The sequence below is a fragment of the Temnothorax nylanderi genome, unplaced genomic scaffold (genome assembly GCF_030848795.1).
Source record: "Temnothorax nylanderi isolate EJ_2023f unplaced genomic scaffold, tnyl_v1.0 TNYL_tig0013_pilon, whole genome shotgun sequence".
NCBI lineage: Eukaryota > Metazoa > Arthropoda > Insecta > Hymenoptera > Formicidae > Temnothorax > Temnothorax nylanderi.
Window position 1 is genome coordinate 51,397 of NW_027249075.1, and position 21,828 is coordinate 73,224.

The 21,828-nt window shown below is 41.7% G+C and overlaps 6 protein-coding genes across 9 annotated transcripts; 3 read left to right on the plus strand and 3 right to left on the minus strand.

Moving 5' to 3' along the window:
• Positions 1–75: 75 nt before the first annotated feature.
• LOC139767903 (BLOC-1-related complex subunit 8 homolog) lies at positions 76–1,974 on the minus strand. Of its 2 annotated transcripts, XM_071697604.1 has the most exons (3): positions 1,714–1,974; positions 1,545–1,634; positions 76–1,319 (listed from the first exon to the last, which is right to left on the minus strand). In XM_071697604.1, the coding sequence occupies exons 2-3, from the start codon at positions 1,597–1,599 to the stop codon at positions 850–852; spliced, it is 525 nt and encodes a 174-aa protein (XP_071553705.1). In that variant the 5' UTR covers positions 1,600–1,634; positions 1,714–1,974; the 3' UTR covers positions 76–849. The 2 variants fall into 2 exon arrangements, with proteins under 2 accessions (XP_071553705.1, XP_071553704.1); XM_071697603.1 differs by having other exon boundaries at positions 1,545–1,969.
• A 479-nt stretch (positions 1,975–2,453) lies between these two features.
• On the plus strand, positions 2,454–4,397 carry Ssrbeta (signal sequence receptor beta). 2 transcript variants are annotated; one of them, XM_071697600.1, is made up of 4 exons: positions 2,454–2,646; positions 3,066–3,210; positions 3,391–3,705; positions 4,148–4,397. In XM_071697600.1, the coding sequence occupies exons 2-4, from the start codon at positions 3,067–3,069 to the stop codon at positions 4,262–4,264; spliced, it is 576 nt and encodes a 191-aa protein (XP_071553701.1). In that variant the 5' UTR covers positions 2,454–2,646; position 3,066; the 3' UTR covers positions 4,265–4,397. The 2 variants fall into 2 exon arrangements, with proteins under 2 accessions (XP_071553701.1, XP_071553700.1); XM_071697599.1 differs by lacking the exon at positions 2,454–2,646 and having other exon boundaries at positions 3,028–3,210.
• Positions 3,727–12,391, minus strand: Gp210 (nucleoporin 210). The gene is made up of 9 exons (XM_071697584.1): positions 12,138–12,391; positions 10,464–11,687; positions 7,040–10,382; positions 6,698–6,953; positions 6,373–6,617; positions 5,968–6,114; positions 5,752–5,878; positions 5,614–5,670; positions 3,727–5,519 (listed from the first exon to the last, which is right to left on the minus strand). Exons 1-9 carry the CDS (start codon positions 12,314–12,316, stop codon positions 5,335–5,337), a joined length of 5,763 nt encoding a protein of 1,920 aa, XP_071553685.1. The 5' UTR covers positions 12,317–12,391; the 3' UTR covers positions 3,727–5,334.
• Positions 12,392–13,091: 700 nt separating this feature from the next.
• Positions 13,092–15,648, plus strand: Fsd (transmembrane protein fates-shifted). 2 transcript variants are annotated; one of them, XM_071697595.1, is made up of 7 exons: positions 13,092–13,486; positions 13,826–13,909; positions 14,011–14,148; positions 14,263–14,401; positions 14,645–14,846; positions 15,038–15,196; positions 15,291–15,648. In XM_071697595.1, the coding sequence occupies exons 1-7, from the start codon at positions 13,423–13,425 to the stop codon at positions 15,549–15,551; spliced, it is 1,047 nt and encodes a 348-aa protein (XP_071553696.1). In that variant the 5' UTR covers positions 13,092–13,422; the 3' UTR covers positions 15,552–15,648. The 2 variants fall into 2 exon arrangements, with proteins under 2 accessions (XP_071553696.1, XP_071553697.1); XM_071697596.1 differs by having other exon boundaries at positions 13,829–13,909.
• A 135-nt stretch (positions 15,649–15,783) lies between these two features.
• Positions 15,784–19,235, minus strand: Cog2 (conserved oligomeric Golgi complex subunit 2). Its single transcript, XM_071697590.1, has 11 exons — positions 18,991–19,235; positions 18,664–18,891; positions 18,234–18,500; positions 17,861–18,162; positions 17,664–17,781; positions 17,274–17,596; positions 17,115–17,181; positions 16,835–17,015; positions 16,480–16,759; positions 16,187–16,367; positions 15,784–16,126 (listed from the first exon to the last, which is right to left on the minus strand). Exons 1-11 carry the CDS (start codon positions 19,060–19,062, stop codon positions 16,043–16,045), a joined length of 2,103 nt encoding a protein of 700 aa, XP_071553691.1. The 5' UTR covers positions 19,063–19,235; the 3' UTR covers positions 15,784–16,042.
• Positions 19,236–19,378: 143 nt separating this feature from the next.
• On the plus strand, positions 19,379–21,827 carry LOC139767894 (uncharacterized). The gene is made up of 7 exons (XM_071697591.1): positions 19,379–19,720; positions 19,833–19,966; positions 20,092–20,494; positions 20,623–20,752; positions 20,942–21,132; positions 21,216–21,452; positions 21,534–21,827. Exons 1-7 carry the CDS (start codon positions 19,551–19,553, stop codon positions 21,724–21,726), a joined length of 1,458 nt encoding a protein of 485 aa, XP_071553692.1. The 5' UTR covers positions 19,379–19,550; the 3' UTR covers positions 21,727–21,827.
• Position 21,828: the final 1 nt, after the last annotated feature.

The window sequence follows — 21,828 nt, forward strand, 5'->3', positions numbered from 1 at the left end:
AGTCTAAAACTATTTTTTATCTTTGTGAGACTGTTTGCAAAAAATACAAGTTCAAGGAAATTAATCAATCGATCATTCAATTTATAATTTACATTACTTTTATTGTCTGCATGAAAAAAGATTCGTTTAAACGTAACATAAGCAATACGTAAACAATCCATGTAGATATATTTTTTAAATTTACAGTACAACTCTGGAAAATTCGATTGTGGCGTATACACCGGTAAGACATACAAAACTCGTCGAGAAAACAGCGTATGTTAATAACCCCGCGATTCTGCTTATACATTCGCAGATGCACTACCAGTCGAGAATAAAAGTATCGTTCGACTCCGCATAAATGTTTGCAATATCATTCGCGAGATTTGGTTTCTGAAAAAAATCGCGTGCCTTTTGCCCAATCTAAAAGTGAGATGACATTACCGATGCGCATTCGATGATATCTGATTCAAATGAATATTTGAATTCGATATTTGAAATGTTCTAACTGACGTCAAAATGACAAAAACGTTTTGCAAAAGAAGTTGTCAGTTGTCAGTTGCAATTGTCAGTAATGTCATTTGAAATGCAATACTCGAGCCACAATTGAAACGTATATTTATCCAAATGTAAACGTAACATAAAGAAAAAAAGTCGATAAAAACGTAATTTTAGCCGTAAGACTAGAGGCGCACACCTTACAATAATAATTAACGATACTTTTAACAACAGAGCAAAAGTAGAAATGTTTATGTCATGTTTATTATATCAATAATATTATATACGCGGCGTCGCAATCTACACGTACGAAACTCGCGGATGAGCGAGCTGTTATCACAGAAAGACCGAGCGTCCCTCCCTCCGACCCTTCTAATTGTGGGCGGTGGCCGATCGTTGCGTCTCGCCCGAGTGTCGGGCGTGATTCATCATCGACTCGACGCGGTTCGCTGTCTCCCGCACCACGTCGGATATCTCGTCCGGTAGGTGGTCCAGCGTCGGGATGTGCGCCGACAGCCTCTTGTAGACGGAGTCCCGGCTGCCCTCCTTCTTGTGCCGCCTCTGCTCCTCATACTTGAGCTGCTGCTTGAAGAATATCGCGTTCTTGATGAACTCCAGGGTATTCTCGAAGCTCTTCCCGGCGCCGTGCATGGTACGGATCGCGCTGACCGCATACTCCACGTCGTAGCACCGGCCCAGCAGCTGTTGCTGCAGCGCCAGCACCTCCACTCTCTTCTCCACCATCGGCGGCAGCGCCTTCCTCACGTGTTCCTGCAGCCTGTAAAACGCGAGCGACGGCTCGTTCGCGACGATGTGCATGTTCTCCGATATCCGCTCCGTCGCTGCAACAACGAGATTTGTCGTCGCGTGGATCAATATTCATATTTTTCGTCACGTATCAATGTTAACCTATCACACGCATCGCGATCTCTATTTATATTCGTTAAAAAGCGGATCGCGACGTGGGGATTATCGAGTTTACTCGACTCCTGATGTCAAAAGTGAATTTTAGCGGAAAGGGGAGAGACAGAAGGGAATTAGGAAAGTTGCCAAGACAAACGGCTAACCTTTCTTAACTTTCGTTTCCAGCTCCTGATCGGGTTGATACAATTTAGCGGCCATCGCTTACTAGATTATCGGATCGGGCGATCGAAAGTCTGCAGTTTTAAATATCACGCGGAGCGTCAGTTCGACATCTTGAGAGATGTAAATAGTAGCTCTCTAATAATACCGTGCCTCGACCCACGTCAGCGAAACATATCTGCAGTGTCGTCACATCGCGGTGTTACTCCTCTAAAATAAACATCCGTTCCTTTCGGGATGCGCTGCTCCGCTTTTTTTTTTATCTTTCCCTCTTGCCAAGATTCTTCTAAATTCGAACCTAAAATCGAAGCGACGGAATCACTCGCGTTCATTCACCACATTTAACAATTGGGCGACTGTCACCACGATCAGCTGATCGTCAACCAACGGTGTAGACTGGTGTAGACGGTGGAGCGTGTAGCGACTTCATTCGGCACTTTATACTTCCACACTTGCACCTTTTACACTTACGCGGCGATAATTTTATTATCGTTTGTAAATCGAAGGAGACGCATGATCAACAAATGATCGGCATTCTTTTTCGTTGTAACAATAAAATTCCGTTTTGTCTCTCGCAGTCGATACTGAAAACTCCTTGCAATCCGGATTTATTAAAGTTTTATAGCTAGCTATTTTTTTGTTCAATTTTTCGGCATTCGGCACTCGTTTTCCCAGATAGCAAAGCGCGTCTGAGAAAAATCGCGCAAACCTGTGATTTTTCCTTACGATGCTGGCAACTTGCCGTACGTGTAATAAAATATTCCAGCGTTGTTGAATGTTTTGTGAAAAATGTATAAAATAGCAAACGACGCGCCACCACCACCGCGCCGCCATCTTCGCGCGCTTGCAGCGCGTACCGGAAATAACGATGTGTACGTGGACCTATCATCCCGTGTCGGAAACGTGGCAGCGGACGAGGCGCCGTTGGCACTGCTCTCGCGAGTCGCGAGTGTCTCCCGGTGGCTCGCACGCCGTCGTATGGTGCGTCCGGCACTGAGAGCAACTGACACGAGAGACGTTTCGCGCGTTTGGAGACATCGGAACGACAGTAATCGCCGGTCGTCGAACGTCCGCACGGAGAAAAATGTGAGTTTTACTTTCACGTTTTTTTCATTTCAATGAGACCCGACGATTTTTCCCGCGGAACTGAAAGCTGACCGATTCGCTTGCTAGCACGATCGCACGCGTTCTCGAATTTCTGCTCCAGAAAACGTAGTCGTTAACACAGCTGTTCTAGCGCGCGAGACGATCGTGTTTCGTAATTTCTGAAATGCGTTCTGGAAATTTCGTACAATTCACTTCGTTACTTTTACACGTACTTATCTGTCAGAATTGCGCTTAACGGCAGAATCGTCGAGACGCGTAAATAAATTTACATAAGGTTGACATAAAGTATTGTGATGTGCGAACTACGCGACTGACGTCGGTGAATTCATACGTGTAAACAGTGTTTCGCAGCGAAAATTGATGACAAAGTAACTAATGAAGTCTTTTTTATCTTGCAGTATGAAGTGGCACATTTTGCTCGCGGCGTTCGCTGCGCTGTGCGTAGCTGTGTACGCAGAGGAGGAGGAAGAGGCCGCTAGATTATTAGTGTCCAAACAGATACTCAACAAATACCTGGTAGAAAATATGGACATAGTTATTAAGGTAACGAGAAAGGAAGATTTCGCCTATATTTCAAGTTTTTTACGTCTGTACACAGTATCACATTGAAGCGTTCCTTTAATGACCTATTTCTACAAATGTTTTCTACGAAATATTATTTTACTCTTGGCGCAGTCTGCATTTATTAAAATATTACTAATGTAACGAAAACAAAATTTGCAGTACACTATTTACAACACCGGCAACGTGGCAGCATTGGAGGTCGAGATCACAGACAATTCGTTCCATCCGGATCACTTCACTCACGTGAGCGGCGAGTTAAACGCTAGGATCGATCGCGTGCCACCGTACACCAACGTGAGCCACACCGTGGTTGTGAGGCCGCGTAAGTTTGGATATTTCAACTTCACTTCGGCCGAGGTTCTCTATCGCCGCAAGGAAGATGCTCCCCGGCTACAGGTGGCTGTGAGCAGCGAGCCTGGCGAGGGGCTCATCGTGGCATACAGGGACTACGACAAACAGTTTTCATCTCACGTGGTATGAACATATGTACTTGGATAACGATCGTATATTAATATATTGTAATAGAGTTACAAGAGACATCGCCGAGATAGGTAGCCTTATAATTTATACAAACTTTAGAAAGAAACTTAATCGCTTATGTGGATTATAACGTGAAACTAAATACTATGCTGACTGCATAGTATTTTACAGTACAGTCTTGTATATTACAGTATGTACATATTATAACTGTACTACTTGTTTTTATTTTCTTAATTTATAACACGATATTTAATCTTATTTTTTCCTTTCCGAGTAAGATTATAATTATTCTATTTCGGTTATATATATCGTTTCCTTTATAGCAAAATTACAATAATTATTGCCTAAAGTCTCAGTTTATAATTATATAAATCCATGTATATACTGTAGAGTTAAATTTTATCGCCTTATAATCCTGTTTTGTTATGTTTCATAGGTCGATTGGGCCGCGTTCGCCGTGATGACTCTACCTTCCCTGCTCATTCCATTCGCCTTGTGGTACTCGAGTAAAAGTAAATACGAGAAATTGCTGAAGAACACAAAAAAACACTGATTGTATATTGTATGTTAGAGTCGTTTCCAGGAATTTCTAGGTCACTTTATAAATTTTCCTATATCATTGTAAGAAACACGACTGTTCTACTACTTATATCTACTTTTGTAATAAACGTGACACTATTTATGAACATCATGTTGCACTTTTTTATTTATTTAAGAATATATTCAACTTCTTGCTATTTGAATCTCCATCGTCCAAAGAATGGAAATGGTTTATTTACCCAATTATATTGGGACTTTTTGTTTTACGGTGAAATATCTTTTCTTCTCAAAAATCATTATATCATGTTCGGACTTTATACCGGATCTTTACTTGATAAGCGAGTAACTCTAGATATTCTATTTCTCCTAAGCACTCTTATACCTAACTTAGAATACAACTTGAAAAATTGCTACGCTATACATATGTCCTACAAACGTGTATATATCACAGTTTCACAAAATATAAAAAAATAAGGTTCCTTTCTGTGATAATATACGATATATCGTGTATATCGAACAATAAGTTGGCTGCCGTTTTATTTATGTAAACAAAAATATATAGTTTTATGACTAGGAACTATATCGTTATTAAAATGAAGATGATACACGAAGAATCGTGCATCATGGCAATGTTAACAGACTGTTATAATCATTCTTTACACGCACACGCACACACAATTGTCACAAAGTCATATAAATATGTACAATAATGTCATATATGTGTGTCACGTCAAGCGAAAATACAAACGTTTCACAAAAACTGAGCTTGTTTTTTTTCCCGAAATGGACATGTTTCCATACATAAAAAAAAACGGATAATAATTTTGACCCCTTTAAGGCACAATTCTGCAATGATTACTATACTAATTTATAATGAATCATTTTTAATGAAAGCATCAGTCGTTATCCGTATTAGTCGCTTTACGTCGACAAAACTAAATTTTTCTCATGAAACTGAGCATCTTAAATTTAAATAATGTTTCTTATTGTTGATAGGAGAACGGACGTTATTTTCTAACGAATCTTTGTTAACAATTCAGAGCTGCTCTGTATTCGATTTTAACTCTCCTAACATATCTTTTTCTAACATATATCTCTCCTCCTGATATATGGTGTGCCGAAACTACGCGGGTCACCGTAAACAGACGATTCGAACGCCGAGAACGGCCTTAACGGCGGAGTTCGCGGGCTGGGAGTCGTGGGAGTAGTCGGAGTAGTTGTACACGGAGTACAGATTGTTTTCCTTATCATCGGCGGAGATTTGTCAGCTATATAAAAAAAACCATTAATATCACAAATGCTATATTGAGAAAAACGAATGAATAAAATATCGAAACGAAAAAAAAAAGGAATGGCACGTACCAAAAATACCTCTATTCCTGACTGTTAAATCGACAGCTGACACTTTGTGTTTCCAGACTGAAAAATCCACAACTCACGTTAGTAATATTGAAAATAACGTAAGCTTATTTTATTAAGAAAATTTGACTCTGGTCTTACCATAAAAGATGGTGATCACAATAACGGCGAATGTTCCCAGCGTGTATCTGTGGAAATACATGTAATTCACCCATTGTACTCCGGACATAGGGATGAATTGACTGTATCTTGCCACACGTATGTGAAGCTGGAAAGAAACACGTGATATCATAAAATGACTATCGCTATAACGTCCGGCAAGTAAATGCGTTTAAAACCCCCATACAGCTTACTTACAGATATGTTTTGCTTGGTCAAATCGTTAGAAATAAACATTTTTTGTCCCTGAATTTCGTCCTGATTGTGCATTAGACGCAATCTGTACTGTATTGTAGATTTGGAGACGTATTGCCAAGTGACGGCCACACCATCCGGTACAGCGATCTGATAGAAAAAAATGTAAATAGTATTATATTTCATAAAATTTAAAAAGAGATGTACAAAAAGAATATTAACGTTTAGCAAATATCATAAATTCTTAACTATTAGCATCACACAATTCTAATAAAAAATAAATAATTCAATAAAGTTAAAAGACCTAATAAATAATTTTAATTGCGTTATTTCTTATGCGTAAGTCTAAAATTTTCAGATTTTAAAGAAAAAAAAAATTTTTTTTAGATTCTTAAACAAACGACTCACATTTAGATACTGTAACACCGACGACAATCCATACACCTCAAACGATGTCGATAGCACACCACCAACACTTTGAGTGGTGACAAACGTGATCTCCTTGGCGTCGACGTACACAGGTGGCAAATAAGCGAGTTCCAGAGCTGCTGACTCGATGTCACGGTTCTGGACGCTAATTTGAATACGGCTTTCCAACACACTGGCGGCTATAGTCGGAGAACTCATTGGTATGATGTCGCAATAATAAAAGCCTGTGATAAACAAAAGAAAAAATCGTTGCAACAAACGTATCTTTATCTTTCATCGTGCGCGATAATAAGACTGCACCAACCTGTCACGATATCGAATCGCGGCTTCACGACGAACAAGTCCTTCACGCCGATCGACGAACTCGACGAGACGAACTGGATGTTACACGCGTAGGGAAACGTGTTCAATGCAAATGACGATAACGTCCGACAACCGCCTAAGCCTCTAGCCAACACGTTATTCTCCTTGATCTCCTCGTCCTTACTCTTCAGCACGAGCGGAACGCTGAAGATTTCCGTGCCGGTGATGTTTCTTCCTCTCAAAGGAACGATGGATACCTGTGCGAAAAAAAAAATCACTTTATTACGACGTATACCGCGCCACATTATGATATGTTATATTTCTTCGTTAAGTGATTAATTACCCGTGCGACTGGTAAAACGTTGACTTCTATCTCACTCTGCACGTGTGTCGCGAGGCTGTGTTTTATAACGGCGTGGCCGACGTTTCGGGCGCGACCTATGCCCGTGAGGGGATCCACCGACAATATCTCGGGCGCGGAGGACTGCCAGTATCCCGGATCACCGTCGGACGAGAGAAGCGGCATGGAGAAGCATATTATATCGCCAATCGTCAGGGTGGTCTTCGTGGGAAATATGATATCGCCGATCATCATGTGAACGTAGTCGAACATTCCATTGGGATGTTTCTCGTTGAAGGTCTTGATGACCAGCTCGCCGTTCTCCAGGAACCTGGCGGTAATGACGTTACCCGCGCCCGCGGTGAACGACGCTAGATCGGCGCGATTCAGCATGGCCTTAACGTTCGTCTCGGCAGCGTGGAATTTGTTTCCTACATTGTCGTAATATTCAACGATGTAATCCAGCTCCATTCCCTTCGGTAACATGTTCAGCTCCTCGCCGTTCCGTATGCGCAGTTTGGATTTCAGGGAGAGCATCATGTAATGAATAGGCTTGACCTCGACGACCACCGTCAACGATTGCCTCAAGTTGTACGCTTCCGTATTCGTAACGGAGATAATCGTCTGACCGTAATTCTCACCGGATCGCACGATTCCGTTCTTCTCCACGATCACGGCCTTCGCGGCGGGCGTCAAGGCGCGCGGGTCCTCGAATTCGTCGCCGTGCGTGCTCGATAAGATCCTGTAGGTCGTCGTGCCGTGCCGGTCGCGATTGGTTTGCAGCCGTAGAACGGAATTCGGTGACATCAGTAGCGTCGATATCGAGTTTCCCGACGATGGCGGCTCGGTCAGGCGCAGCTCCTCGAAGATCTCGATCTTCACGAACGTGGTATATATGATGTCGTTCTTGCTGTAACTGGACAGCATGTTGCAGGGCACGGTGGCGTTCAAGTAGATCGTCGCCACACCTGGGCTCACAGCCCTGGCCCTCAGCGACACCTGATTCTGGTATCGGATGTTGATGCCGGTGCCCTCGTACATGTTGTGCAAAGTCAACAGACCGGGATCGCTCGACGACCACGCGAAACTCAGCTGCAACTGCATGGAGCCGATGATGAGCGGCGTCAGATAATCGGGGATACCGAATGCCCAGAGGGGAAACGTCGCGCCTACTCTCACCCTGTTCACCGGGGTCGAGATCTTCACTCCCTCGAGATGCAGCACGTATATATCGGCGCGATCCTCCGAGTAGACCACCTTGTTGCCTTTGGCGTCGAGACCAACGGCGCGCACGTGAATCCCGGTCCAGCCCGCCGACTTCCCCTCGAGAATCCCGTTGCGATCGACGCGCAGGATATCGCCGCTCCCCGTCGTGAATTCAATCTCGGCGTTAGGCGGACCGCCGACGGTCTGCATCTGATAAATGGTGCCGATCAGTATCGTCAGATTCCTCGGCTGCACCCGCAGCGGGACGAACACCTGCACGGTGACCGGCTCGCTGCGTATCTCACGGTCACCTGTCTTCACGAACGTCAGCTGACTTTCGCCCTCCGACAAGCCGTGAATTTTGTACAGGATTCGCTCGTAGGGCGCGGCGTCTTGTTCGTTGGCGGGCAGCTGCTTGATCTCGATACGCTCGTTGTCGATCTCCGCGTGGAAATCTAGCGCGCCAAGAGACGGCAGTTTCACAACATGATCGTTCGTGTCGTAGAGTCTCAACGCGGCTGTCACGCATTTCCCCTTTTCAATCTTATCTACGGTGTCCACCTCGATCGCCGCGAGTTGTTGAACCTCCACGCGCACCTCCGCCAACTTCGAGGGTAGGCAGAGATCCATCAGTGCTATATGGAGCTCACCCGGCTTCTTCGGCGTCACGCTGATCGTCCTCGTCGTGTCCATGTATCGAATATCCGCTATATCTTTCGAACTGAGAATGAACTCGTAGTAACCGGAGCCTTGGCTGACCTGCAAGTACGACTTCATGCTCGAATCGTTCAGAATTATCAATTTACTGGGGCTGATGACGGTGTCGTTCACCAGAGTTGCCTCTATGGAGGCTTCTATCAGCGGAGTCTCCACTCCACCTCTTTCATTCTCGACGGGAAACGGTGGCCACTCCGGCGCGAGTTTCAGTCTATTTAGAACAAGCTTCTGGTAGCCAGTCACAGTCGCGAATATCGTGAGAACGCCGTGATGCTTCTTGAAAATGATATTTTGATAGTGACTCTTCGGCAGAATCACGTCCATGTCCGTCCAAGTCTCTTCCATCGTGCTGGACTGGATTTCTACGGTGCCGCTGCCCGACGGCTTCAGATTCCACTCGATGTTCAAGCTCGTGATATTGTCGAACCGCGTACCGTCCTCGTCCTTGACGATTACAGCGATCTTCAGACGCTTATAGCTGTGCGCGATTATCTTGTCCGTGTTCTGACCGATCGGACAATTTTTTTCGTGTGTCCCTTTGAATTCCGGCTGCAGGTAAATGTACCTGGGCTTGCCGCAGACGATCTCGATCGTTTCCGACGCGTGAGTGTGCCGACAGTTCGAGAACAGGGGCACGTTCGACACCGTGTACGTCAGCGCGGTTTTGCCCAACGCCTTGCAGATCACCTTGAACACGGTTCTGTCGAAGGGTCCGCTCAACGTGTCCTCGTATTCAGCCACCTCGGCGATCTCCTCGTTCGACAGTTGTATCTCCCGTGAGTAATCTTGGGACTTGTTCGTCCATGGCAGCGGTCCGCCCTTGAACACCACGTACCTCGAGGATCCCACAGCAAGTAACGTTTCCTTGCTCCCGGGGTGTATCGCCGTGAGTGGTTCGTATGCCGACACGGTGACGTTATCTGTCAAATAATGATCGATCACGTCGTTGTTGTTCGCGTTGTAGGCAACGGTTATGTCGGACGTCCCGACGTAGCGATAATTTGTCACGGTTATTACGGCGCACGCGACGCCGATCGGTTGAACGTTCTTATCGTAACTCCGCACGAAGTTCACGTCTGGGATATGCACCTCGAAATCGACATCCTTGCAATCGCTGAAGGGTATTTCTTTGGCGTCGGATCCGTTGAGCAGTATCCCAAATAACGCGACGTGCAAATGAATGGGTTCTCCTATGGCCGCCTCCATGTTATAGTCGACAATTTTCAGCTTTACAGGCGACAATACGTGTATCTTCGCCGTGTCTCTGTTATATTGATTTCTCGCCATTGTGACGACTACCTCCGCCGTACCTGCTGACAGAATTCTGATACCGCCGTTCTGCGAGACGGCCAGTATCGACGGTTGTCTGCTGGACCAAACGTACGACCCATCTCCCCCGCTCGCCTTCAACATTATGTCGAATCTGGAATACAGTGATAGAAAGTAGCGATAAAAGAAATCTATATTAATTCTTTTGGCGTATTAACAATTCCTCTATGCTCACCTGGATTTGTTCACGACGTCCCATGGAACAGCCAAGACGCGAGGTTGAACCTTCACCGGGGTGTGTGTCGTGAGTTCGACCCTAGTGGAGAGCTGAGGCTCGAAGATAATCCTTTTGCCACGTTCATCGATTATGCCGCGTAGGGTTGCCTCCACGATCGTTGTCCCGCAAGTGATCGGTATCACGACGGCATAAGTGCCGTTTTGCGTAATCGACTTGGGCTCCAGATATTGCTCGTCTATCTTCATGGACACTTCCACGCCTTCTCCAATGTGGAATTTATGATCTTTGCTGTCGTATAGTTCAACGACGATCTCGTGAGCGTGACCCAACACCAATCCCCAGTTTCTGTTCGGCAAAACGGAAAGGGAGATGTACGCGACTTCGTGTACGTTAACTATGCCGGAAGGTAGAACAACCGGATACTCCTCGCGGACATTCTTGTCGTGTAGAAACACCTTCGTACGTCCCAATGTACGCCCGTAGGCGAAATCGTGGTCGTTATCGATCTCCAGGATGTCGGGATTCTCTGCCTCCAAGTAATACTGACTCAAAGGCAGGCTGATCTCCTCCAGGCGACCCTGACGAGTGTGCATTATCTTGTATCTAAAGCTGTCCTGTGCCATTATCGTTATCTCTGGTGGAATAACGATCAAATTGGCGATGACGACCAGCTCCAGCTCTATAGATGGGACATACTTGTACTCCGAATGTGGCAGTCTAACGGATACCTTAGCCGTGCCGGTCCTGACACCTTGTATGAGAATAATGTGACCTCTTTTGCCGACGCTGTCCAACGTATCTATACTAATGGGTCTTTCGTACTGCGACTCCTCGTAGGTCATGAAACGTAACACGTTACTCGCGAATTTGCCGTCGGACGACACGTGTTTGTCGGCGTCGCCGATAGTCCACACGAATTCTATGCCCGCCAGAGTCGTAAACTCGTTTCCGTGCTCATCATACGCCCGTACCTCGAACGCTTCAGGTATATCCTCGATATACAATTCTCTCGTGGTGGTAATGAGATTCAGTGAGAAAATTGCGTCCACTATAACGTCGCATCGCAGAAAGTGGCCGGTATTGATATCTTCCGCCAAAACGATCACGGTATTTCTCGTCAGTTCTCTCGTTATGGTTTGAATTAATATCTTTGGCGAACATGTCCTGTCGAAGTTCTCATCTATGGGGATCAGCTGGATGATGTCTAAACGTGAGGTTGACCTGTGGAGAGCGGAGAAGATCATAGAAAAAAAAACAGAAGAATCAAATATTTCAAAAGAATTTCCCTACAACGCGAAATTTACTGTACGCAGACATAATTGAAGCTGTAATTTAAGAGTACCTGAATACTTACTCAAGTATCACTTGAATATTAACAATTGCGCAAATATATCCGCCCGTTCTGTCTTAAAACAAAAGATCGCGCTGCATCACGCGCCGCGTGAACAATCTTCAATTCGCGGGAAATTATACTACGTCATCGCTGCCGCAAAGGAAAGGATGCGGACCGCGGATGACCGATGAGGTTATGGTGCGACCGGCAACGTGCCGTGCGACGGAAAATTCACGCTCCACGGAGACGAGAGCGATTTCGCGTGATTAGCGATGCGGCGTGACTCGCGCGGCTACGCCGTGCGAGGAACGGAACAGAAAAAAGAGGTACATAGTCACCATTTGTAGCAACTGCCGTCCGTCACCTCCAGCGTGAAATTCACCGCGAAGTTGTTGAACACGGGCAACAGGATGCGGGGCACGTTCAGTCGGTGCGTCGCGGAGACCGTCACGGCGTGGAACGTGGCGACGAGGACGACGAGCAGCACGGCTCTCCGAAGTGTCGTCGACCCGAACATGTCGCACGTGTTGTGGTGTGTATTCGCGCGATTTTGAACCCCCCTCAGCCCCCCTGATTCCCCCCCGAACTGTTTCAAACGTGAAAAACCGCGTCCGCACTGTCCGCAGGCGCGTCGATACTGCGCGGCGCCGCCGCGGCGCGGCAGTCGGCACGCGTCAGGGATGTTCGAGAGTACGATTCTGAATCGATCTTTTCTTAACTCGAGAAATCGATTATTTAAATAGATTTTGTGATACGAATTAAAAAATTTCGATTTGTTAATAAAAATATGTCTTTAGATTATCTTTTTCCTGGTTGAAATAAAATATCCGTTTTGTACAATAAAAACATCTTTTTATATAAATCAATTCTTATTTCTGCTTAATCTGTGAAAGTATTAAGGTAAAAAGGTGCAGAATTATTTTATAAGATATTTTACTTTTATTTTAATATTTAACTTTTATATGTAACATGTATACGTTTAATTTTTAAATACTTAATTATTATCTTATTTTTTCTTTTTTATATATTCTGAGAGTGTAGGAGTAAAGTCTGTATCAAATACATTGAAAAATAGATACAACTAATGAAATTCGCGTGTTTAGTTCGATAATTTATCGGAATTATTGATATAAAATATATAAAATTCAAATACATCTCTACTGGACAAAAATTCACGAAGGAAAGCCCGGTCAACGTAAATTACATACACACATACGTACATGTATGTACATTGTATTATATACTTTGTATGTGTCACAGTATGTATATGTATACATGCGATAAGCAGCCTGCGTCGCCATGATGTGCAGGATGTGCTTCTCCTGACGTCCCGATGTTGACAGTCGTGATTTGATATGTTTCGTCGCGATGCTTCCACCTTCCGATAACGTTCGTCGACGGCGGTTATGAGAGTCGCGGAGCGTGCGAGCGAGCGAGGGGATCCGCGATGCGGGATCGTGCGATCAGTCGGATCAGTGTCGCGTGATGAGCGCGATAGCCTATTGCCCACGGCAGCGTTGTTAGTGTATATACTTGTACATAGATCTCTCATTTCCTCGCAATGCGTACCTGATTAATTAGCACGCTTTAATCGCGCCACGTTGAAACGCATCGACACGCACGATGTCCGCTCTGCGAAAGAAAGCAGGCCGGAGGAGAGAGACGAGGACTGACAATCTTGTAGGAGGTTAAGTGTTCTTGTATACACCACCTATACGTATCGCGTTGTAAATTTACTTGTCCCTGCACCCTGCACCGCGTACGAAATTTTACCTCAAAATGCAGAAGGCTAAATGTTCTTTGGTATGGCTATGAAAAATGAAATAAACACAGATATAACACAGATATTATTTAATCTTGAGTGTAACTCGAGAGAGCGTATAAACTATATTTAGATATTAATTCCTTTTATAAACTTAGAACAGCAAGGAGCTGAACAAATGTTTTGTTGAATAAAAGACTATATATTTTTTTAAATTTACATTTGTGTTTGCCCGTAAATAATTATTGTTTTGATATTTTACAGCAGATGTGACCATTGACGACTTTGCTAATACATTACGGATACATGCAAGGTTCAAGAAATCAGTTACAAATGTCTCTAAAGAAGGTTAGAAGATAACTTATTTACCTCATACTTTTTACTAAACTATTTTGTTGGATAAGTATTATAGTTTGTTGTTTCAATTCTATTGTTGAAATTTTATTTAGTAAAACAAGAAGCGACGAAAGAAGAAGAGAAACCAGCATGGGATGAAACAGATGAAGAGACCTTATTAAAAGAAAACACAAGAGGAAGAAGGAATAGAAGGAAATCGAAATGTCAAAAGGATGATGATGAAAATGAAGGTAAATGAAATGCGTTTTAATTAAACATGAAAACTTTTTCTAACGATTGCATCATAAATGTACAAAGTATCATATATGATAAAATGTAACAAAAATACTACGTTTGTTTAATAGGAATCGACTATCCATTGGATATATGGTTTATTATCTCGGAATATATACAGCCTGAAGCAGTTGGAAAGTTTGCAAGTATTTGCAGAAGTTCTTACTATGTAACCACCACTGGAAAGTTTTGGTTTCATTTATACAGATCGTAAGTACTTTACTGTACAGTCTGATAATGTTATATGAACTAAAATGTATGAATTTTTTTTTAAAGATTATTTTCAAATTATTGTCTTTTTATTCTGTTTATGCCTCTAATACTTTTTAAATAGATTAATGGTTCTAAAATGTAACATTTTATATTTATTTCTTAATATGGTAAATATGATATATAATTGTACGTTGCATCTGTATGACTGTACAATAATTTAAAATCAGATTGTAATTCTAGATATTACAAATTCGTACCAAACTTGCCGGAGCGCTTGCAGCCACAATGTATGAGATTACATGGACTAAGAGCTTGTGTTATCAGGGCATTGCATTACAGTTATTTTAGAACGCCGGAAGGGGAAGGAGACGATATGTCTTACTTACGACAGGACGAGCCGCATTCTCTCGTGAAAAGAAAATGCACTCTCATGTGGAGTAAAGTAAATTGCGAATAACTCTTTATCCGCATTTAAACTCTTAAGCTCAAGTAAACGTATAGCTGTTCTTTTGTATATCTTAAATTATGTAATTATGTAAAATGGTATCTAGCAATTGTGTAATTATATTGGACTTGTCATCCTTTACTTCACGCCGCATAATAAATAATACTTAATGTTGTGGTGTGTTTTAGGAGGTAAAAGTATGGTATTTCTATTTTAAGTTGAAGGAAGTTTCCAAAACGCGCAACAGCTCGTTAAAACAATGTAAACAACGTGATAAAAAAACCGAATTTCTCGATACATTGGAAGATGTAGCTGTTAATCCTGAGGAAGGTTGCAAAGTGCTTAGGGTGTGTAACATAAAAGACTCGGTCGTAGATTTTTGAAAAAATTAGTTTTTGTTTGTAGTAATATATTTTAACGTGTTTAATAACTTATGTGTAGGTGACTTGTTTAAAGTATAGTATGTTACCACCTGTGATCGGATTAGTCCTGAAAACAGTATCTGAGAATCTAATGCCCGGCTTCAGAGAACGCAGACTTCAACTTGGATTCGGAACGTCGGATGCTCCCGGTACATTAACAAATCAAGTAGTACTCCGTAACGTTATCAATTACCGTATCTTGAATTGGTGGGATCCTGCCTATCCTCATCAGGACGTGAGCTACACGATCGAATTGCCCCAAAGTGACTCGTGGGACTAGAATTTATTACAGATTGTTCTTATATTTTGTGTATTACATTGGGAAAATAGACAAGCCTTTAAATTTTGTAAAGACAAATATATCAACGCGCAACAAATGCAAAGTTATTTGAATTAATACCTCCTCTTTTTCATCAGATATTCATGAACGATTCATGAATAATTTCTTAATTAAATCATAACATAATTTGAGGAAATATAAAAAATCGTGCAAACAACAGAGACAATGCAAATTTTGTGCAAAGACGCTTTATGTACATCATTGTATCGGAGGAATATGTACAACAAAATAAAATTCTTACACATACGATTATAAATCATAAATATTCAACTTGATTGTGACAGCTCGAATATGAGATGTTATTCTGTTTTCGAAGCTTTTAATTGTTACAGTGACGGACGACTTATAATGATGTAATTGATAAGACGGCGTCTTCGGGTTATTCCTGAATTGGCACATTTTGCGACACAATTAAAAATTATTGTTAAATTTTATTTTTTAACAGCCGCTTCTACAGCATCTACCAATTCCTGCAGGTGATGTATGTTGGCAGTCGAGATATTAAGATCTTTGACCTATAAATAAATGAATAAATTAGACATAAAAATTTATCTTAAATGTGCATATTTCCTTACCATATTTGTGTAACCGTCCACGTCCACTTTAAGCTGAATACGTATCTTTTCGTCGTCGCTAATTCCCTGTGGTTCTGAAGGAAGAATTCCAGTGGATTTATCACGAATCTTTTTCAACCTCCTTAAACTCTCCTCCGTCTTTTGCACAGACGTTAACACATCCGTGACGAATAATAAATAGCTAAAACAAAATTAAATATTTTTACTGTATGCATAATAAATTTTACATCGTTTTGATACATTTTCAGATTTTTTTATAACAATATTGTTGGGGAAATAAATTTATCGTTTACCTTTCTGTTAACGAAGATAAAGTTAACTCCAACCAAAGAAGACTATTTTCGGGAATGATCTTACTGTAATCTGTATAAAAATTGGTAAGAGGGACCATTGCACTCTTTACGTAAGGACAAGGTTTAGTTGGTACGTCTCGCTTTGTTCTCCTAAATAATCGAGGAATGTCGCTAACTTGTTTCAAGTGCGTTACACATTGCTCTGAAAGCTCATTTACAATTTCTTTCGTAACTAAAGGTAAAAGATTAGCAAGACTCTTCGACGTTTCACTTAAAGAATCTAAAATACGAATCAAGGTAAGATAAATTTAATATTATATAATGTATTTTTAGAAAATTCGTGCTTATATATTACCTTCTAATAATTTCGATACTGTAACATTCTCGTCTTTAATTTTTGATTGCACCATTTGTAGGAAAGATGGAAGGGCATTTATCAATTTTTCTATGTCACTATACAAATATACTAGAAAGTTTAATCTCGTGGAACGTTCTGAGTCACTTGAATTATTAGTTTCATTTATCACTGGCCATACCTATAAGCACAAAATTGGTCACTCTCTGTACGTGAAAATATCGAGAACTAAATTTGTATATAAATATCGCATTGTAATAAGCTAAATGTGAAAACATACTTGTTTCATTGCACTCTGACACCAAGTTTGATACCTCGAGCTTATTTGAAGACTGAGTTTCCAGAATCTGATAACAATAACAATGCGTTAATTTTATAAAGACGTTAGAGTTGCAATAGAAATTAGTATCACAGGCAGAATTGCAGAACAGTTGCTCACCTGTGGAACAGTTGATACAAATAGATGTCGTCAGCCCAAATCCTTAGCAGATTATCCCAAACCACATCGGTTGCATAAAGGGAGAAATCTTTTTGCGTCAGCGAAATCAGACTACCTTTGACCGAGTCCGGCGATACTGGCTCAGCTAACATTGCCTCCACGCTGCCGGCTATCTCTTGAAATCGTATTTGAAAGTACACCGGCAGATTCCATTTCTTGAGAAAACTCTTGTATTGTGGATGATTCTTCAATGCCGCCAAAATTTCAGGCGTAACACACTCCATCTCCAATTTCGTTAAAAACTCTAACGTGGCTGTATACCTCTAAAATTACGTTAACTTGAGATATACATTTCTATATCTTAACACAAATTTCAAATATTTTTCATACTTTGTGAAATAGTACTGGATCTCCCGGAGCAAAAATGGACTTTATATATTGCTCGATCTTTTCTTCGATCTCAACCCAAAAGCTGTTCACCAGAAAATTAAATCCTTTCACGGACATTCTACAACGCCGATATAATGATTAGTGTATTTATAAATAAATAATTATATATGCTCGATCAAATGTAACTCATAATGTACCTCTCAGGATGTAACGTGATATCTAATAACTGTTTTAATTCCACATCTAGAATGTTCAGTAATCTGTGATAAATGCTTTGCAGACCAAGCGGGTCAGTTTGAAGGTTCTCCTCGTTAATCACATTGTATATTAATGGCCTTACAAGCTCGTGTCTGACTAGTTCTTCGGCGTTGGTTATTTTGTCGAGCGTGAGATAAATTCTGAGGCAACGGATCGCCAAGTTTGAATTCTTCTCGTGTATACACGCTAGGAATAACTCGTTCAGACACGTTACATATAAGCTTTCTAATTCGATGGTTTCCTATTATAAAATAATCGTTTTGATTTATTCGACTATTGATGCATCATCATTTTGTTTCTGAAAATACGTACCTTCTCTTGATCAGCTGAGATATCTGATTTACACCTGGACATATGGAATTTCAATTGATTCAATTCAATTGCAGCCTGTTCCAGAACGTCGATCTTCGTGGGGTTTTCCATAAACGTTTTCATGCATAATATGCAGGAGAGTTTTCTCAGCGACTTGTACACGTGTTGCAAGCTGTGCAAACTTTGCTTACGTTCCCTTATCTTCAAATTGTCATTTAAATTAGCCGAAATGGCTGTAATCTCATCGTCTAGAGCTTGTCGCACTTGCTGCCGAAACAAAATTCTGTCATTGGATCCAGATAAATATTACAGATATGTAAAATAAGATTTCTGATGTCTGATCTCTGATCCGATTGTAAAATATATCTCGTTGAACCTTTAAACAATCTCAGGTATCGGTTCCAAGTGTGTACTTTTCTATTTTTTTTACCATAACTTCCTCCTTCAACTGTCCAAGCGGCGCTTGCAGGTCATTGATGGCCTTGTCCAGTCCGATCAAGTTGCTGGACAGGTTCACGAAATCCGTGTAATCCCGGTTAATCAGGTCGATCATAGCCGATCTCAGTAACTTCAAGTACATGCCAAGATCATCCCGCATCGTCTCCAGTTTGCCATTCTTCCTGTGATCTTGCAGGAAAGTGTCGACATCGAAATTCTCCTACGACGGCGAGCGCAGGGACGGGAAAGAAAATTAAATTTACATCTCGTAAATACTGTAAACATTGCGTAAATAAAAAAATAAAAAAACTTGTCGAACCTGTACGAAATCGAGCTCGGAGAAGCACAGGTCCTTCGGGGCTTTCGGTAAGGTGATATTGCCGTTAGACATAATTGAATATTTACACCGTTTCTCTCGCTCGAGGATCTAATTGATAATCGTCATCGCAATCCCAATTGCACCCGATATTCAAAATCTCGCTGCCGCTAATCCTCGTATCGTGACATTTGTGACGTGACAGTTTGACGTCCTCCTGGCATCCACAGCTGCTGCATAAAGCTCACATCGCACCGAGCGTTAAAAATCGATATCGCATCTCGATCGCGCGACAGCCAACCACGTTCCGACACCTCCAAGGAAGCGGAGAGTCGATTGGCTGTCGCGAGTGTCGCGCGGAGTCACGCTTGTTCTTCGACGTCGCTACGTGCGGTGGAGGAGGTTTCTCATTCATACGTCCCTCCGTCTACTACGAGGAACATCCTGTATTTTCGGATAAACAAATATATTCTAACCTATTTGTGTGGCTCCGAGATCGCGTTTATTGATCGAAGACATTAATTGTGTATAGCATTGTTGCCGAAAATTTGTAGCGGTGAAAGATGAGCGTGAACGAGGATTGGGACGTGGAGCAGCACAAGGTGGAATACGAGTCCGACGAGCACTGGGAGCTGCGACGTAAATTTCTGCTCGCCCACAAGGACAAGTTCTCAGAGGACGTGCTCGTTTGTTTAGCCCAAGTGTTCGTCAATGTCGAACTGTTAGGATGCAGGTGAGCGATATCTGATAGGCATGTTTTGCTCTCGCCTTGCATCAGTGATCACAAACTCGACGATGCGGACGTTACATTTCCCAGTTTGTAAGTTTGTACATATTCGTTGTAGGTATCCGCAAGTAACGATGGACCTAGTGAAGGAACTGTCGCAGGACGTCGCGGCCGAATATAGAGAAAGGCAAAAGAAAAAGTTGCAAAGAACGTTTGTGGAAGCGTCACAGGCAGCTAGTTCTAAGGTGAAAGGTATAAAGAAAAATTGTGAGTTGTGACTTGTATTTTTTTTTGTTTTTTTCATATTTTTATTATACACAGTGTCCGTTATGACTCGTGATCTATGTGACGATTATATTGAGATATTTTTGTATCAGGATGCGCCGCTAAAACATCTACTGTCACAGAAAGATCTGTACCGAACACGCCTAATCATATACCAAACACAGCCAATCACATGGATCAATCTTGTAAAAATAAACGTTCCAAGAAAAATAAAAAGCTCGACGTTAAGAAGACATTGCCTCCTAATGCCATAAAAGAATCTGTATCCAACGCAATCAGTCATGACTATCAGCCTTGCAAAAATCCTGATATCGAGGAAAGACCGTCTAAAAGATTAAAGACAGAGAAAGACGTATCATTGAAAGATCAAGATTTATGTAGAGATATTGTTCTGTTAGAAAGACCAGGTGATAATGTGCATACTATATTAGACGTTTCAGCCACTGTATCTGGTGTGGCCTTAACGTACAACTACTCTAGGAAAGAAGAAGGCTGGTGAGCATATCTTTGTACTATATTTTAAAGACAATTGCTCTATGTGTGTGTGTGTATGTATGTATATGTTATATAAATTTAACGTTCAAAAATTATCAAGGGATATTCCTCATTATGTCTCTTTTCAGGGAATGCTCTCTTAATATCATTAAATCACAGCAGTTGGGTTGCAGCATCAACGCTAATAAGAAAGTAGCCAAAAAAGAAGCAGCCACCATTGCATTAGAAAAATTACAAAAGCGCTGCTATACGGTTAAGGTAAAGAAAAAATAAACATGTATCTTTATCTGAATAGGGACGTCTTAAAAAGATCTCTTAGTACATCATTGGTACCTATTTTATGTTATTCTATAATAAATTATAGCGAAATACATATGTTTTTCATCCCCTTGTATACAGTTTTCGTTATCTTTCCTTTTAAGTATTTTTATATATTTTAAAATTCAGGTTAAGCAAGACTCAGATTCAAAGTCGGATGTAACTATAACAGCAGAGGAAATAAAACCACAGGATTCTACCCCCGACGACGATTGGAAAGTATCTAATTGCGTTGGAAAGAAGCTGATGAAAATAATGGGCTGGACCGGCGGTGGTCTTGGAAAATCGGAGCAGGGTATTATGGAACCTATGTCTGCGACGTTAGTAACCGACAACGTCCCTTAGTCTCCAGAAAATTCTCATTTTTCTCCCTTATTCTCTTCCATTTTTATTCTATTTTTAGGGTCAAGACTCAAATAAATCGAGGTGGTCTTGGCTTGAAAACAAATTCTTACAAGGCACACGAAGTAAAAGCCAAATGTCGAGAGGGCCATGGCTTGAAAACAAATTCTTACAAGGCAGACGAAGTAAAAGCCAAATGTCGAAAACTGTTTAAAGATCTTTTACGAAAAGATGATTGTCTGAATAGCGATATTGTGTTTCTGGATTTTCCCAAGGAAGACAGAATGCTGATTCATCAGTATGTACCGTTTTTATAAGTTACATGACGTTTGCAAGAGATGCCGCTTGAGTCTGGTAATAATGCCCCGATCTGTTTCAGGGTTGCACGAACAATGGGTCTCAAGTCGCGCAGCTACGGTAAAGATCAACGAAAACTGATAGTCTCACGTAAAGTCGATATATGGAATTTGGTCAGGGAACTGAATAGTCTTGGCGGAGTCACCGAGAAATACGAACTGGTAAAACCGACCGACGAACAGGTCGTTTCGTTGCCAACTTCTATGGACATATGAATAAACGATAAATAAACGATATGTGGTCGAACGATACCTTCTGTGACATTGATGTAGCACATAGATGTATGGAAAATAAATAGATAATCTCTTTTTCAGAAG